This window comes from Tamandua tetradactyla, chromosome 12 (genome assembly GCF_023851605.1).
Source record: "Tamandua tetradactyla isolate mTamTet1 chromosome 12, mTamTet1.pri, whole genome shotgun sequence".
Classification (NCBI taxonomy): domain Eukaryota; kingdom Metazoa; phylum Chordata; class Mammalia; order Pilosa; family Myrmecophagidae; genus Tamandua; species Tamandua tetradactyla.
Genome location: NC_135338.1, coordinates 13,716 through 31,133, shown reverse-complemented (window position 1 = coordinate 31,133; position 17,418 = coordinate 13,716). Strand labels below are relative to the sequence as shown.

Sequence of the window (17,418 nt, the reverse complement as noted above, 5' to 3'; positions counted from 1 at the left end):
GAATTATGGGGCTTAATTTCTCAAACTAAAGCTATTAAAAGTAAAGTTCTGATGCTTTCAAAACATTTTTTTCTAGACATCCTCAAAATGAAAGTGGAAGTACAAAAAAAGGAATAAACCTATTGTAGGGGAGGGAACCCAAGAGAGAGGGGACAGTAATAAGAGTTGACAGTAACCAACGAATCGTCTTATTGCAACATATTTTTGGAGAATGGAGCACAGATTGTCATAGGCTGACGGTGTAGGGGAGAAGTTGCTGTCTGATTAACTCTGGGGGACTCTAGGGGGGGATAGTGTCTCTGCTGGAACCCCAAGAGGCTCTGGGTTCAGAGTTGAAGGCACAGTGAAGGACAGGACCAGCTAAAGGTCTATATACTCTGAATAGACAGCTAGAAGGCAAGAATTGAGTAAATGTCCCAAAACGTAGAACAGAGAGAGAAACAGGACCAATCTGTAGGTTCTTGGAACACAAGGATTAGGCAAAAAGTACCCAGGTGCCCATCACAATAAGTGAAAAATTATCCATCCCTAGACAAATCTGGTTGAAATTTCAAAAAACATCCAAGAAAAGCCTAAATGTTTTCCAGAGATGACAAATGGCATGCCTACAAAAAAATGAGGTTAGCTCAAACACCTTTCTAATTAATAATAAGATGTGTTTAGATAATGGAGGGATTTCCTCCAAGTTCCCGGGAAGGATGACTGTCAACCTGGTATTTGCACTCAGATGTTTTTAGGTACACAAAGGCTTGCCACCCTCACATCTTTACCTACGAAATAGTTTAGCAATGCACTCCAGCAAAATGAGGAATTAAACTAAGAAAGAAGGAAGGCATGAGTTTGGGGAGACTGAATCTCGATTTGGACAGTAATGAAGGGAGTCCTGACAACTGTGTAGCTAACCTAGACCTACAAATCCAGTTTGGACCCCAAGAGGAAGAAGGGTTTGAAAAAGACCAGAAAAGGGCCAGAAAAGACAAGGCTATCAAGAAGATTAATATAATGCAGGACAGAAGCTCTTGGATTGTTTGAGGAAGTAAAGGTCCAGGTGGAAGCAAACTAGTAAGCATTTTAAGTAACTATAAGGATGGTAAAGAGAGAATTTGTGTGCTTAATGCCAGAGGAACACTCTTTGAGTGGGTAGTTTGTGCCATTATAAATGTAATTCCAGCTTATTGATTGGCCTGGTCTTGAGCAGAATTTACGTAACCATAATGTAAAAACTATGATTTTCAAGTTTTCAAACCTGTGTATGGACAGACCCAAGAAGAGTTGGTTGACAATGTAAGAGTATAACAATGCAGTGTGGAAGGGAAGAGGAAACGTTTTAGCACTTTGAAAAAACATTTATTCCATGTTTGTTTTTCCTTCTAGATTGTCCATCTTTAAGAAGCTACTTTGAAAGTTTGACCAGTGTCTATTCTGTGCCTACTGTGAATGAATGAAGAACAGGGAAGGTGAGAGAAGTCAACCACTGCCTCTGAACATCTGCTGAAGTAAACAGTGGAGGTTTCCCCAGAAACCTTCCTCCAAGCTTTTAATTCTCATCGTCACCTACAAATTAACATAAAATCATGCATGTCTGTTTACTTTAGAAAAATTCCATAGAATAAAAAGATGATTTTGTTATCTCTGTATTTAATTTAGCTTCTTTGGACTATGCTGCAGTGTCTTGGCCATCCTGTGTGAGCACATTTGTCGAGCAGATCTCTGGGAGTAGGTGTTACAGTACATACAATATAATATTGTTTGCCTTTAAAGGGGAAATGTGTGTGTGCTTGCATGTTTCCGGGAGGACACATATTCAGACCTCCTGAGAGGATTGGGGTGGACGTATGAAAGAGGACTTGCCTTTTTACAATATATTTTTTATGTGATTTTTTTTCCCTTAGGAAGTATCGTTTGTTTAAAGTTCCTAAGAAGGACAGTCCCATAGCTCCCCTAACTTTCAGGGAGCCCTTTCTACTCTTAGTTCAGCACATATTTGTTGAGCTTCTACTATGTTCCTGTGCTCTACCTCTCCCTATAGAATATTTTCCCTTCTCTCTTTGTACATTATCTTCTGTCCCTATTCTTCCTTTCCCATTTTTTCTTGCTTTTTTTCCTCTTTATTCTCCTTCATTAGCAACTTCCAGAGGATGCTACATCCCAACTGGTGCCAATGCTAAACATTACTGGTGTTGACACAGCACTGTTTTTCTGGTATCCTTGGTTTTATCTTTAAATTCCCGGGTTGACATCAGTGTTGTAATGCAGTTGGTATTACAGTCCAGGGGAATGGTGGCAATGCATGGGAAGGCATATGAGAAAGGGGTTTTGTGCAGAGCCCCTGCTCTACCAATTTTAGCCTCAAGCTGTCTCTCTGCCTCCATTTCCTCACCACAGAAATAAGGGCACTAGTGGTACCCACTTCATGAGGATGGTGGTGAAGTTAAGCAAACAAGTCATGTAAGTTCTTTGCACAGTGTCTGGCATGTTGTAAGCACCCAATAATGTTGTCAGAGATTGTTCCAAAATGTCATCCAGGCCCTGTTTGTGTAGAAATTAGAGTTCATTGTTTGATAGCTTTTTTTATTCACTTAAAAAAATGTATTAAACATAACAACATACAAACACAACCATTCTTACCATATGATCATTCCATTCTTGATATATAATCAGTAACTCAACAATATCATCATATAGTTGTATATTCATCATCATGATCGTTTCTTAGAACGCTTGATAGCTTTTTAAGTATCTTATAGGATCTTACCTGTAATGGTATTTGCAGAGACTGAGTTTGTAGAGAAATGAAAGATGCAGTCTGTTGTCAGATACGGTAACTGTTTAAGATGCCTCATCTTAAAGGATTTAGCCCTCTTTGTATCACATAAAGTTATAGGGGGTTAAATCCTTCATACTGGTAGGAATGAATAATTGCAGGGATTGGGAGGTGGTGAATAAAAATTTATAAGCCAAAGATTATAAACAAAATCCTAATAGAATAATCAGAATTTGTTTTTCATCATTACTGGGGCAAGGATTTTCCTAACTAGAAGTAAAACTTGCCTTCAGTAAAAATTCAAATAGTACAACTTACTTTTGCTGCTTGGCAGTTTACCTTGGAGATGTTACTGTATCAGCAATTAGATACCACCTTGTTGTTTTGACTGCATAGTGTTTAAACAGTCCTCTATTGATGCACTCTTAACATTGTTTGATGTTATTTACTATTACAAATAATGTGGCAGTGAATATTCCTAAATGTATCTTTGTAACTTGTGTGGAAGTGTCAATAAGATAAATTCCTAGCAATGGGATTGCTTAAAGGGTGGCCTCCAGCTTCAAAATGGAAGTGCATAGAGGTAAATTATAGCAGAACAAATCTGTAAATTAGGTTTATATCCCTATTTTACAGAAAGTAGAACTGCAAAATTGCACTGTAATGCCTGCCTAGATGAGGATTTGTTTTCAAGTTATCAGATTCCAAAGCCTCTGCTCTTTACCATCCTAGTGCCTTTCGGAGCCCTTCCTAGACTAGAGCTCCTTCCAGGTTCTACAGAGATGGATGCCTCATTTGTGAGAAGTGGAAAGCTATGACCATTTCACATCTCTTTAGGAGGAAGGGATGATAGAAGGTAGAAGAAGCAGAGGGAAGAAATAAAGAGATTAGGGGAGACTGTTAGTCTATATTGAATGCATGGGTTTTGGGGAATTGATTCCTCAATCTTCTCTGATAAGAAAGAGGTGTCACATGGGATAAAACCTACTTTCTCTTCCTGAGGAGGAGGAGAGACTATTGTTGATAGGTAAACACCATCTCTAGTATTTATCTAGAACCCCCCACTTGCCCTACTGCCTGCCGTGATAGATACTCTTTGCCCTTTTTTATCCCTGGTTTCTTGAAACCTCCCAATGGGGAGGTTAAAACAGAAGTTGTAAGTTTTCATGAGTGTGCTGGTTTGAAAGGATGTATGTATCCTTAAAAAGCCATGTTTTAATCTTAATCCCTTTCTGTAAAAGCAGCTGTTTCTTCTAATCCCTATTCAGTACTGTATATTTGAAACTGCAATTAGATCATCTCCCTGGAGATGTGACTCAATCGAGAGTCGTTGTTAAGCTAGATTAGGTGGAGACATGGATTCCACCCATGAATCCACCCTACCATTTGGGTAGGTCTTGATTAGTTTACTGGAATCCTATAAAAGAGGAAGCATTTTGAAGAATGCGAAAGAGTCTGAGAGAGCAGAATGGCATAGCCACGAGAAGCAGAGAGTCCACCAGCCAGCAACCTTTGGAGATAAAGAAGGAAAATGCCTCCTGAGGAGCTTCATGAAACAGGAAGCCAGGAGAGAAAGCTAGCAGATGATGTTGTGTTTGCCATGTGCCCTTCCAGCTGAGAGAGGAACCCTGACTGTGTTCGTCATGTGCCTTCTCACTTGAGAGAGAAACCCTGAACTTCATTGGCCTTCTTGAACCAAGGTATCTTTCCCTGGATGCCTTTGATTGGACATTTCTATAGACTTGTTTTAATTAGGACATTTTCTCGGCCTTAGAACTGTAAACTAGTAACTTATTAATAAAAGCCAAAAAAAAAAAAGTGTCAACAGTACAAGCTTACAGATACTATTTCCATAATAAAAGAGGGCTTAAAGAACAGAAAACAGAAAAAGGTCTACCGGGGCATGAATGTAGGGGTAACCCTGTCAGTCTGGATCACCAGAAAAGGTCCAGCGCCTTTACCTTGGGACCAGGAGTCCCAAATCACTGGCCTTCGTGCATCCATTGTCACCCTTCTGGGCCGCTAATACCTTTCCTCCTCCTGTTGGTAAATAAATGGGACGTTCTTTGAGATGTAGTTTGGATAGCTGTTGCTGTGCATTGAAGATGTATACACACTCTTAATTCAAAAGAGAGACAACAGCATTTATGTGCTGTCAAGTAAAGCAGATTGCAGCAGAATTACTGTTGAGCTCATGTAGGCTGGTGCAACCCTGATGCCCACGAACAAATCAAACCACAGCAGGACTAGAGCCATGGTCTCATTTAAAGATGCATGTGAGAAGAGGGTTTAAATCCAGAAGCTTTTCTAAAATGTAAGGGTTATTAATAAGGAATTATAAATCACTTTTGGCAGCTATAGGCTCAGGCAGTGGGTGGATAGGGATTAGGATGGGGAGAAATGATATGATCAGTAGTGTATTGTTCAGATAAATATGCAAGCTATTTTATTGGCACACTGCATCTGGTGATATTAACAAGCTGTAGGTAGGATAATTTCTCATCAAATTGGAGAGAGATATTTATAGCCTGTTTCCCATTATATAATGAAAAGCTGCTAATGGAGTAGTAGACAGTGATATGGGTAATATCTTAAATATTCTGCCATTTAAGAGAGTTCAGGGATGATGGGTTTCTTTCATGCATGAGGTTTTTTAAAACATAGATATGGCATCAGGTTCTAGTCTTTTTTTTTTTTTTTTTTTTTTTTTTTTTTTTTAGAAGGAAGGAAGGAAGAAAGGGAAACATCTTTAAACATTTTCTTGTTTTTATTGTATTTTGTTTTTCCGTTTTTTGTTACATGGGCTGGGGCCGGGAATCGAACCGAGGTCCTCCGGCATAGCAGGCAAGCACTTTGCCCGCTGAGCCACCGCGGCCCGCCCAGGTTCTAGTCTTATCCTAAAGAAAAACCACAGTTTGAAGTGCAGTATTTTATTTATAGTACTACGTGTGAGTATGTGTATGTGTCTGTGGTGAAGGATGGAGATGAATTATTTATAACACACCTTAAAGAAATCTGTCTTAATTTGCCCTTCAACTAAAAAATCAGTTTGCCTCTTCAAACTATCTTTCAGTTCCTTTTCACTAATTTTTTGTTTAAGCAAATCAAGTGGAATAAGACCTACAAGTCACTAAGGTGGCCTTTATTGTTTTAACCTGTAAGACTGTCATTTCCCACTATTTCATAATATGAGAGCTATTCTTACCCTGTACTCGTCTAGATAAGCTCATCTTATTTTTTCCTGAAACCCTTTCAAGCTCTTAGATATGCTAGATTTGAGAAACTTTGGCTCCCAATGAATAATAATAGCATCTTATTTGGTTATAGGTGGCATGGATTTCTTTTGGTTTGTTTAAAGTTCAAAATTGGCAAGCATCTGAAGATACAAAGGACAGTCTCACAGATTTGTGTTTGCAAATACAACTAAACTGGATGTTTATGGATATTCTTTACAGCTTTTGTAATTATTGTCTTTAAATTTAAGATCTTCATAACTTAGATTCAGCTTTGCTTTTGTGCCTCAGAGTTATTTCCTTACCAAGTCTCAATGGAGACTACAGACTCTTACAGGGGTAAAATATATTCCTGGAAAAAACATCCAAAAATGGATAACTGAGATTTACTGTCCTAAAAATCGTGATTCTATAGAAGAAAGTAAATAAGTGCAGCTGCTTACCGGTAGTCCTTAATTCTAATAGGATACTCATCTGGATGGTGTGACTGGGAGGGGTCCTTTGAAGGTGGCAGGCGCATTTTCCTTCCTGGAACACAGTGTCCTCAAACGTGGTGCATCTTAGTAGGAGCCTGTAGCTCCAGCCCCCAGGAATGCCCTTGTAATATTAGACCCAAACCAGGTCACCCTAAACTCTCACAGCAACATCTTTCATTGGGTATAAGTGAATGCTCTGTATATACAAATTATTACCTGTGGGCTTTTCACTATGGTTAACAACTTGTTTAAGTAAAAAGTCAGAAAATTCACAAACCAGACAGTTGGTCAGGTAGGTAGATGTTGCCTGTGCCCTCTGCCGTGATCGGGACTGTGGCTTTCCACAGGAGAAAAGATTGAGCAGGTACCTAGCGATGACCTGAAGGGAAACATGAGTAATTTGGAAGTTACCTCAACTAATTCTGGGAAGTATATAAGATTTAAAAGATCGATCAGACTGTGTTTTTGTGCCTTTCTGACCTTGTCAGCATGGAATCAGATGCTTGTGAGACCACAAGCATCGTTCTTAGGCACACAAGTCACATCGTCTGTACCTGTCTCATAGATGGGGAAATAAGTGTCTTTGGGCCTCTCAGAACTTGTTTAATAACGAACCATGTTACTTGATTACACCCAAACCCACTTTCTGTATCCACTGTTATTTGTAATTTTCTCTCCAAATAAATGAGATCTCACTCTTCGCACAGTTTTGAATCTTGACTTTACATTTTAATACCGTAAATATTCAAGGTGGAGTGGAGTGGGGTAGGGTGGGGGAGATTTGTGATATATCCGCCCATCATTTAAAACTGCCTTTTGCAATTCTGCATCCCAGAAGACAGGGGCCTCATGACCATTGTCCCATCTCCATCTGCCTGCTGTCGCGCTGTTTCTCTCAGTGGTCTCCTTGCCCTGCTGAGCTCCGGCAGCCGGGAGTGCTGATGGTTGCTCCCACGCAGCAGGGCAAACGGCTTGCATGTGGGCCCCTGGTTTTCCGCCTGCCCCCACCTGCGCCAAATTGCTCCCACCCACAGGGCCACCCCCGGCCCCGGCCCCGCCTCTCGCCCGCCCCCTTCGCGCGCATTGGCGCAGCCGGCTGCACGTCCCCCACGCGGCTGGGGAGGGGGCGCCGCTCGGCTGCGGTCCTTCTGCAGCGGACTGCTCGCTCGCAGGCGCGACAACTGCTCCCGGCTATCTGGGCACCCGGCCCTGGGAGCGCCCCCGACCTCGGAAACAAGGGTGGCCAGAGGCGCTGGCTGCTCTCGGTAAGTGAAGGCAGGCGAGGAGGCCGAGAGGAAGGAGGGTCCGGAGCGGTGTCGGAGTCCGCTGCCAGCTGGGTGGTGGAGAGGGCGGGAGCTGCCCGCTGGACACCACGAACCTGGGTCCCCTAAATGGCCGGGAGGAAGAATCAAGAAGGTCGTTTGTCGGCCGGGATCTCCAGGCAGGGCGATCCGCGACCGCTCTGCCCACCTACTCGCTTCGGGTTACCGCTGGTGGTAGAAGCATAGGATGTCCATTGCCCTTTTACTTCTTTGACCCCCCCCCCTTTTGGGGGGGGGGGGGGCGAATGTGGTCTTGGATTCCTGGTCATCATAATTTTGCAGGTAGCTCAAAGCTGAGTTATCTGTTCCACTCCCCCGGCACTTTCCTTTTTGAGTATTTTATCCTGCACTGTCTCTCCTGCCATAAGGAGCATCAAGCCCGATTGCTTGAGTCCATCCTTCAGGAGGGAGCTAGTAAAGATTCGGTGCCTTCCTCAGGAAGGGATTGCTCTTTGCCTCCACGCTTTGCTCCTGATCAAGGAGAAAAGGGAAGGCGGTGTTTTCTGTGGCAGTTAGATTTGCAATTCTATTAGGGAATGACCACAGAGAATTTTAAGATTACCGGAGGCATAAAACTAAACTGGCTGTCTGCCTTCTATGCGGGAGACCCGGGTTCGATTACGGGACCATGCACCACCACCACCACCCCACCACCCACCAAAATAAATAGAAAACAAAAACTAAGCAGGCAGGTGAAGGGCAAATCATTAGCAGCCTAACATTCTGCAGAATTTTCGTGTCTATAGACTGCATTCTTTTCCTTATTTCCATTAGCTTTCTGTTTGGGTACTTGTTTTATTTCTTCGCTGTGATAAACATTCAAGTAAGCTTCTCAAAATTGTCTTTGGACATGAATTAATTTCAATATTTCTAAGAGTAATAAATCCTCTGCTTAATGAAAACACTCAGTTGCTGAGAGCTCACAACAGGTGATTAGATAAAACTGTAATCAGCTGAGGTTCTAGTGCTTATTGAAGTACTAATCAGGACAAACATTGTAAAATGTTCAGAGGTTAGTCCCATCATTGTTCAAAGTTGAATGACTTCATCTTTTTGTCAGAGGCTTGGAGTATGCAACAGCCAAACTAAGAGACTATTTACTTTGATCATAAACTGATTTTCAGGGTTCCAGTTCCTACTCCAGTTCATAGAATTAAGGGCTGCACAAATAAAACTTCAACAGTGAGAGATTTACATAAAAACAGAACAAGGAAAGAGCTCCTTGCCTTATTTTAGGACATTCATAACTAAAGTTCATATGATTTTTGTTAGATGATCACCTACCTCATATCGCCATTTTTGGTATCGTTATACCATTTCATGAATTGATTTTACCTTTATATTTACATATAAGTAATCAGCTTTATATTTACATATAAGTAATAAGCCAATTGGATAGGCTTTCAATTTATATTTGGCTTTTTAACTTAGTTCCAGAACCAAGAAAATAAAATATAAGGAATTTCCAAAGCTTGGTTTTAAAATAGCAAGAACTCAGCCTAGTCTTGGTTCAATTATGAATTGATGGGCTGTAATGTAGTTAATTAAATGAGGATTATAAAATTTTGACTGCTCTATCCAGCACAGATTAGCGTCTGAAATTACTCATTTTCTCATGAAACTTAAGCCCAGTTTATCATAGTGGTTCAGAGCACGGGCTTCAGAAGCAGGCAATCCTGGCTTGAACATGACCTCTGTTACCTACTAGTTTTATACTCTTAGGCAAGTTCTTTAACCTCTAAGCCTCAATTTCTTCATCTGTCGATGGTGATACCACCAACTACTCACTTTGCAACATTGTGATGAGGGTTAGAGATGTATGTAAAAGAGTTTAGCACTGTCTAATCACAGAGTTGCTCAACAAATGGCAGCTATTATAATTGTGAACTTTTGCTGATCTTCAACTATGTGTTCACTATGGTAGAAAAGTATGAATGGCAGATACTAAGATGAAAATTTCAAAATTACACAACTGAATTTAAGAGCAGAGAATGGCAAAAAAAAAAAAGAGAGAGTAGATAATGGCAGTAATGTTGAATTTCCTTAAAGTATGCATAAGAAGTAGTATTTCCTTGGCAGAACATATGCTTCTAGAAGAAAAGACTTATGATACAATGGAAAGAACATTGGTCAGTCAGTCTTAGAGTCCCAACTTGCACTATGACTTTAGCCTTTGGCTTTCAGCTGGCCAACTGTCCCCTAAGATACTACAAAATGTCAACATTCTTAATTGTATGTAATAAAAGTTACATTAGCTTGCTTATCACCTTTTTTTTTTTGCAAAACATGTAATTTAAAGTCATAACTTATAAAGACTGTGCAACTAAGGCTTGAAAAAAAGATAGCAGATTTGCAGTGAAATCTGAAATAAAGTTTTAACAAGGGGAATAAAGCAAAACAGATTCACATTATCTTTTTTCTATATCTTTTTATATTTCCTTTCTCCAATCATTTCAGGGAGTTATATGGGAAATATGTCCAGTAGAATCATATACATTCACCTGAAATAGTCCCTACAGAAGATAAGGGGCTGATGGTTGAAATAAAATACCACTCTCTTTTCTCTCATCAGGTTGATCTTTAAGTAAAGCAAAAATTTATCCGGTAAAGGGCTTTCATGAAGAAATTAAAGAGAGAAATTGCAAGCAATAGAGAAAGCAGTATTTATATACCAGAGAAACCACCTATGGAATAAAACAAATGAAAACACCTGGAAGAAATTTTAGTTAGTGTGATGGTTTTGTCCACTTTTTTTTTGTCATAAAAACCTGCTGAGGAAGAGAAAATATAGTTTTCTAGAGAATGAAAAAGTGTAATGTAAAAATGGAGACCACACTTTCTGAAATTCAAGTAGAAAACAAGGATGAGAAAAGATCAGGAAATGGTAGTCCTCAGGATGAGAGGCGAGAGGAAAAAACATCAATGCTTTGCTTCAAGAGAAGAAAGAAAGCAGCCCAAGCACTAAAGCCCAAAGCTGCCTCCGAACGTTCTGAGGTGGCATGGAAGTGTCCCCCAGAAGCAAGAGCTTCTGATCAGTCAGAGCCCCTTGGGGGAACTTGGGCCTCCATCAAACGTCTTGTAACACGGAGGAAAAGGTCAGATTCTTCAAAGCACAAAAAGCCCTTTGAGGCTAAAGTAAAACCTGAAATAAGGGCTGAGGACACTAATCTTTCCAAGAAAAAAGCTAAATCCACACTTCACATTCCCTGCATAAAATTCTCAAGAGGTGAGAAAAGAAGTAACCATTCCAAAATTGTAGAAGACTCAGACTGCAGCATCAAAGTACAGGGAGAGGCTGAAAGTTTGAATACAAAAACTCAGACTCAACTGAATGTCCAGGTAACAAAAGCCAAGTCAATCCGCGACCTAAGTGAATGTGTCTTACAAAAAGGTGGTGATGAGATAAGTGAATCAAATGTGAGTAATAATATATCTTCCCCTGGAGAGAAAGTGGTTTTAGTAGAACTTGGTTTACATACTGGGCATTCTGCTATTCAAACAGAAACTCTCATCCTTGAAAAAGAAAACGAGATGATTGAGGAAAAGCAAAGTATTCAACACCAGCAAGCAAGCCCACTTGAAAATTCAGAAACAGACCATCAGCTAGCAGTGGTTTCTGATGTTCTTCCCTCACCTGCAATTCCAGATCAACACATTGTAGAAGAAAATGGTAACAATATCCAAGAGAGAGGACAAAATTGGAAAGACCATGAAAGTAAAGAGATTGTGGCCGAAGAGGATAAGCCAAAAGATACTGATGTGAGTACTGGTGAATCGGATTTTAAAGAAAATGAGATCAATGTGGAGAAACCCAAATCAGAAGACAGCAAAAGAATGGAGCCAATTGCTATCATTATTACAGACACTGAAATCAGTGAATTTGATATTAAGAAATCTAAAAATGTACCTAAAAAATTCTTAATTTCAATCGAAAATGAGCAGGTAGGGGTTTTTGCTAATGATAGTGGTTTTGGGAGTAGAACTTCAGAACAATACGAAACTCTCTTAATAGAAACAGCTTCTTCTCTTGTCAAGAATGCTATCCAGTTGTCTGTAGAACAGCTGGTTAATGAGATGGCCTCTGACGATAAAAGAAACAATCTCCTGTAGTGACTTAATTTCCAGATCATGGAGGAAAAAAGCTTAATGATGAATTACTTTATGTATCTGTGGTATTTCTTATTCAGTAACAAATAAGAGATTAATCTATGGAATTTAAAGGTACAGTTGTAGCCCAGAAGTGCTGAAGAAAAGATCTGGTATATAAAGCCTCCCTACCAATGACATGCAATGCTTCTGAATTGGAAGAAGTCAGGACAGAGTAATATTCAGAGTGACGTGAAGCTGCTAAAGCAGCATGTGGCGAAAGGAGTGCTTTGGGGAAGGAAGATATATTTATTGAGCACTGTATGGTCTTTAAAAAGCTCTTTCATGTCCTCTAATGTCTGAAACTCTGTTTTCCCTTTGATAGTTCAACCCGGTGTATTGGTTAACATTGCATTTAGTTTTCAAAAGATTTTTTTTTACAGTGCTCTTCTATATTGTTTAGAATGGCAAATAAGGTGAACTATTTTTTGTGAATGTAATTTATAGTTGTTACCCTCCTAGGCAGTTACCTCAAAAAATATTGCATCTTCTCATTTTCACCAGAGAGTATGCAGAATATACCTATTTCAACTAGACATGAGTGATTGAAGTAGACATGAGTGATTTTCTAGTCTTGTTCAAGTCCCATGATTTCCTTCACACAGGCAAATAATTACCAAGTGGGAAGGTATGGAAACAGGGAGTGCATTTTCCCTGTCCATCTTTCTTCTGCCCCTGCAAACCTGTATATCTCCCTTTCTGCAGGGGCTCATGTGCTAAAAAAACAGGAGAATATTATTTTTCATTCCAAATGACAAATTATCACAGATAACGGACAAATCATATTGCAAGATTACTTCTTTAAGGACGGTATCCATCAACCTCTCCTCAAAGAGGGGAGTATGAATTCAAAGCCAAACTGGCAGCAAAATTCCTAAAGAATCATAATTGTTCAGTGAAAATATTCATTTGTGACCAAGAATGAGCCATGTACACAGTAGAATAGAAAGCGAAAAGGTACTACTAAAGTACATAAAGCACATTATATTTTAAATGTCAGTATTCTTTAGCTTTGTCTATCTATGTTTTGAGAGAGACCAGTAAAAAGAATTTTACATGAATATTGAAAATTAACTTTTTCATCACGAGTTTTAATCCAGCTGATCTTTTATAAAGAAGAAAAGAGTAAGAAGAAGAGGAAGGACTTAATATAACAACTGAAAAGGGCTTGTTTGCACTTTTGTTGTTATTGAAGGGGGAGCATCTGATCTCATCAAAGATTGTCATTTTTTTTAAAAAGTAATTTTATTTCAATCTTTACTTGTGTGAAATGGCCATAATACTACAACATACTTCCCTGCCTGACAGGTTGGGGTTTTTATTATATTGTAACCTCTACTGCCCAAACCTGACAGTGCCAGTGTTATCACTTTGAAAGTAGATAAGTAAAGAAGAGTTTTACTCAACTTGTAAGGTGTTTGTTAAATAGCTTCATCTTGGAGGAAGGAATGTATATGAGATGACTTTAAATGATCTGGGTGAGTTCTTGCATCATTTATAGATTACCAGTGGAAAGTATGTGCTAATTTGTCGTTTAGAATCTTGTTTATGAATGTTAAGTACACATTGAGACATCCAGCAGAATTAACTATCCTCACTTTGGGTTAGAACCAAATAATGGATATTAGCAAGATTCTTTGTTGGAGTGCAAAAATCTTTCTCCAAATTTGCTTATCTCCATGCATGTAATTTGGAAAATCAAAAAACTAAAAACACAAAGCCCTTCGATTTAGCAAAATAAGGGGGGGTCTTTCAAAACACATGACCCAAGGAATCAATTTCTTTTAATTGTACAATTTTTAAACATTAGAAGAAAAAAGACTGCTACATCATCCTTTCTAAAATTACTCTCTTTACTATATGTGGTGCTAATGGATTTGGACAGCAACTAATCAGCAAATGCCATATCTTATTTTAAAGTGACCAATTTTTAAAATCTGATTAAGCTGGTGCATTTTACAATGTTTGAAGAGTCTTATCTTCATTTACTGCAAGCCAAGATACTTACCTTGTTAAGTTAGTGTCTCATGAACAAGCAAAAAACACAGCACTTACCAATTTTTGGAAATATTTTGGAAGATTTAGGCATATTTATTAAAGATTTTTATAAACAGATACCAGATAAATATGTATAATGAAATTTGTAAGAAAATACCATTTTATCTCATTCTAGGTTTCTACCTTAACTGTGGTTTGATATATTTTCTTTGTTAGAATGTATTATGATTGATTGTTTTTAGGATGAGGTGTTTAGTTAAATAAGTGATTTCTCCTCAATTTTTCCTATTGAGAATATCTGGTGAATTACATAAGCACGATTCCAGTTTGAAAAAAGAATCCAAAATTAATTGGTTTCAATCTGATTGTATCTCCTACATGGCCAAATCCTATTACAGTGATTTTTTTCCTAAGGTGATCCAAATTGTTTTGTTGTTTTAAAAATATACAGGAATCAGATGGCATAGATATCTCTCATAAAGAATTTTTTAAAATTATAATGGTATTTATTGTAACAATCTGAACTTTTAAGGAAGACATTAAATGAATATAAATAGACTTTTATTCAATCCATTTGATTTACATCCATTTGATGATATTAAAGTGATCATTTGAAAAGGAATTTAAGAATATCACATTAATTTTAATTTAAATTTGTTGTGGTATAAAGTATAAATGCTACTTTTAATTAACATTTATTAGCTAGGATTCATTTTCTCTTTGGTCTCAGAATTTTTAAGGCTGGATGGTTTACTGGCTACTGAATTTTTTCAGCATATTATCTTTCTCTTTCTTCTTACAATCCAGCAAATATGAAAATCCTCCTCCTTTATTTTATCTAGTGCTATTCACTTAACATTTTTTTCAAAGCACTTCACAGGATATAAAAATAGTACCCAGTAACATTTAAGTTAAGGTAGCAGAAAACAAAAGAATTTTCAAACAGAAATTTTGTTCTCTGCCACCTCTTCCACCTCAAAGAATAATAAGCATGCAGCACAAATGGAGTTCTTCAGAAAAGCTGTCTGCATAATTTTCTTTCAAACTAATCTATTTGACAGCACCAAGTCTGTGACAATCTTAATTAGTCTACTGTTTAGTGGAGTCTTAGAAAATCTCTGATTACTTTTAAGAGATTATTTCACCAGTATATGTGCATAGCCTTCCTGTTAAAGGTTTTCGGAGATAGGCTTACAAGAGGTCACCAGTCAAATCTTCTGTATGCAGTCAGTCCTAAATTAATTTTATCTAACTTCGAGTTGCCTTATTTTTTTATAGTTAAATTAATTTTTAGGGGTTTACAGTAGAATTGTAAAAATAATTGTTAGGCTTTTGAATTCCATTGTTTGAAAAGCTCCTTTTAATGTCAACCTTCTTCCAATATGTAAGGTTAACTTGCTAATTTCATCTGATACACAATACATCAGGGTTTGACTTTTCTGCCTGCCATTTCTGCATTTTTAAAAATCCTCATTTAAGGTTTGGGATTCTTTAGGTTCAAATTCCTACGAAGTTTTATTGTATAGCATGAAGTTTCTTATATGGAATACAAAATGTTAATCAGTAGTATATTTTATGGTACATTTTAAAAGATAATTTTTAATGATCCTCATTTAATAACAAAAATTTAATTAGAAGGAAGCTATATAAAATTTAGTGTTTCTTGAATTTGAATTAAAAACATGTATTAGTAACACAAGCCAAACACGTTTGATAATGGGACCAAGTTCTCTGCCTTCCAAGAGCTCATCCTAGGGGGTAGCAACAGGGTAGACATGGACTGAGGCAAACAGCAAGCAGGATAATGCAGCAGCATCATGCCCTATCAGTGACACTGAAGTGTTAGCAGAGCACGAGGAGAGAGCAATTAATTTTGTCTGGTGTGGGGGAGGTGGTGCTCTGACTACACCCACAAAATGGAAGCATTCAGTTTCTAAACAGTTAAAAGAGTGTATTCGTCCTGATTTGTGAACAGGTGCAGAAGTAAGCCGGCATACATATTTATAGTAGTTCCTTGTCTTTAAAAATGTTATGTGGATGAGCTATTACAAAAGTAAAGCTTTCATTTTGTAGTTCTCATTAAAAGTAGTATTATATTACTGTGGACCAGATGCTAATATTAAAGAAATAATACTCTGTAGAAAAAGGTTTTAAGCTGAATTAATATATGTACCAATTACTAATACAGAATAAATGTTATATTGGCTCATGTTTTATTTAGGCTGTATTATTTATCCAAACTTCTCAAGAGAAGTGGGTATATTATGCTCATTTCCTAAAATTATAAAGCTCACCCAGATGAAACTACTGAGTTAGCACTATCAAAAGTTTTACTCTGTTCATCAGGCACTGGGCAGAATTTACAATGACATTCCTAAAAGAGTCCACCTCCAGCAGAGAGAAACACAAATCTAGACCTTGAATTCATTTTCATATGAACTTATTACATCTGAAGGACAATTCTGACTTTGGTGCCATCTTTACTGTACTTATCTTTCCTGCATTATATCAACCTATGATTTGTTAATAATCCTTGTGGTTTTCCAAATAACTAAGCAATCTTGGTATAAAAATGCTTAAGTTATTGAGATGAAGCCTGCTGAAGCTGGGTGTTTCAAATGTTCTGTTATTATTAAGTCACTGATTTTATTCAGCTAATGTTAACAACCCCATTTGCTCTTAAGCAAAGCCAAGTGATAATAACTGGGCTCTTCAAAAGATTGTACAACTCAAATTCTGGGACCAATTTAGAGTTGGTGGTGCTCAAAAGCCCTAAAACGAACCAAAATGCAAAAGTCTTATTAGTGTACACTGTAGTATAAATGAACAATGTACATTAAACACCATAGGAAGTAGTCAATTATTTCAGTTTCACTAAATCATATCTTTCTAGTAAAAAAAAGAAGAAAAGCACACAACCTCTCACAAAACTTGTCTTCACAGGCAATTCTGTCAACTACTTTTTAGACCTTCCTTTAATGCTCAAGTCTCAGGTCTCCAAACCCTTCGGATGCATACCATCCTCTTTTTCTGAAAGCATGTGATCACTGGAGGTTTAAGTTACTGAGCTAAGGAAAGAGGTTTGTACATGAGCATGCTACATGTTCATGAAAAATCCTCAGAAAAGCTGGGTGCAGGCACCATGAACAATTAAGGAAAACTAAGATAAGGGGAGGATGGTGTGGTATTTCCTAGTGTAAAAATCTTTCAGCCTGAAAAATGTTTCTGCAATTTCCAAATTATAACAAATGGTAACAGTGTCCAGCAGCTTCTGCTTTAGCATTTCTTCCACCCCCAACTGCCTTGTGGCTAATCTCAGGATTTTTTTGCTTTATCTTAATCTTTATGACAATGTAATTATGGGGCAGGGATTAAGCCTTTTATACCTTTTTCATAGCTATACTTGAGACCATAAAACCAGGCCTTCTATGGTCCTAGAAGATAGGGCGCATGAGGTGACACAAAAGTAGATGCAGTCA

General features: G+C 38.1%; 2 protein-coding genes across 5 annotated transcripts in view; both read left to right on the top strand.

Annotated features, from left to right (window-relative positions):
• Positions 1-1,629, top strand: part of MTHFD1 (methylenetetrahydrofolate dehydrogenase, cyclohydrolase and formyltetrahydrofolate synthetase 1) — a 79,633-nt gene extending 78,004 nt beyond the window's left edge. For all 4 annotated transcript variants that reach the window (XR_013160146.1, XM_077122397.1, XM_077122396.1 and 1 more), the window contains one exon: positions 1,375-1,629. The gene's annotated coding sequence lies outside the window, so the exon portion shown is untranslated. The remainder of the gene's footprint in view (positions 1-1,374) is intronic.
• Positions 1,630-7,626: 5,997 nt separating this feature from the next.
• On the top strand, positions 7,627-16,212 carry AKAP5 (A-kinase anchoring protein 5). The gene is made up of 2 exons (XM_077122395.1): positions 7,627-7,738; positions 10,368-16,212. The coding sequence occupies exon 2, from the start codon at positions 10,598-10,600 to the stop codon at positions 11,903-11,905; it is 1,308 nt and encodes a 435-aa protein (XP_076978510.1). The 5' UTR covers positions 7,627-7,738; positions 10,368-10,597; the 3' UTR covers positions 11,906-16,212.
• The last annotated feature ends 1,206 nt before the right edge of the window (positions 16,213-17,418 follow it).

Excerpts from the sequence above, each read along its gene's own strand:
- AKAP5 (XM_077122395.1), top strand. The coding sequence starts at position 10,598 with ATGAAAAAGTGTAATGTAAAAATGGAGACCACACTTTCTGAAATTCAA.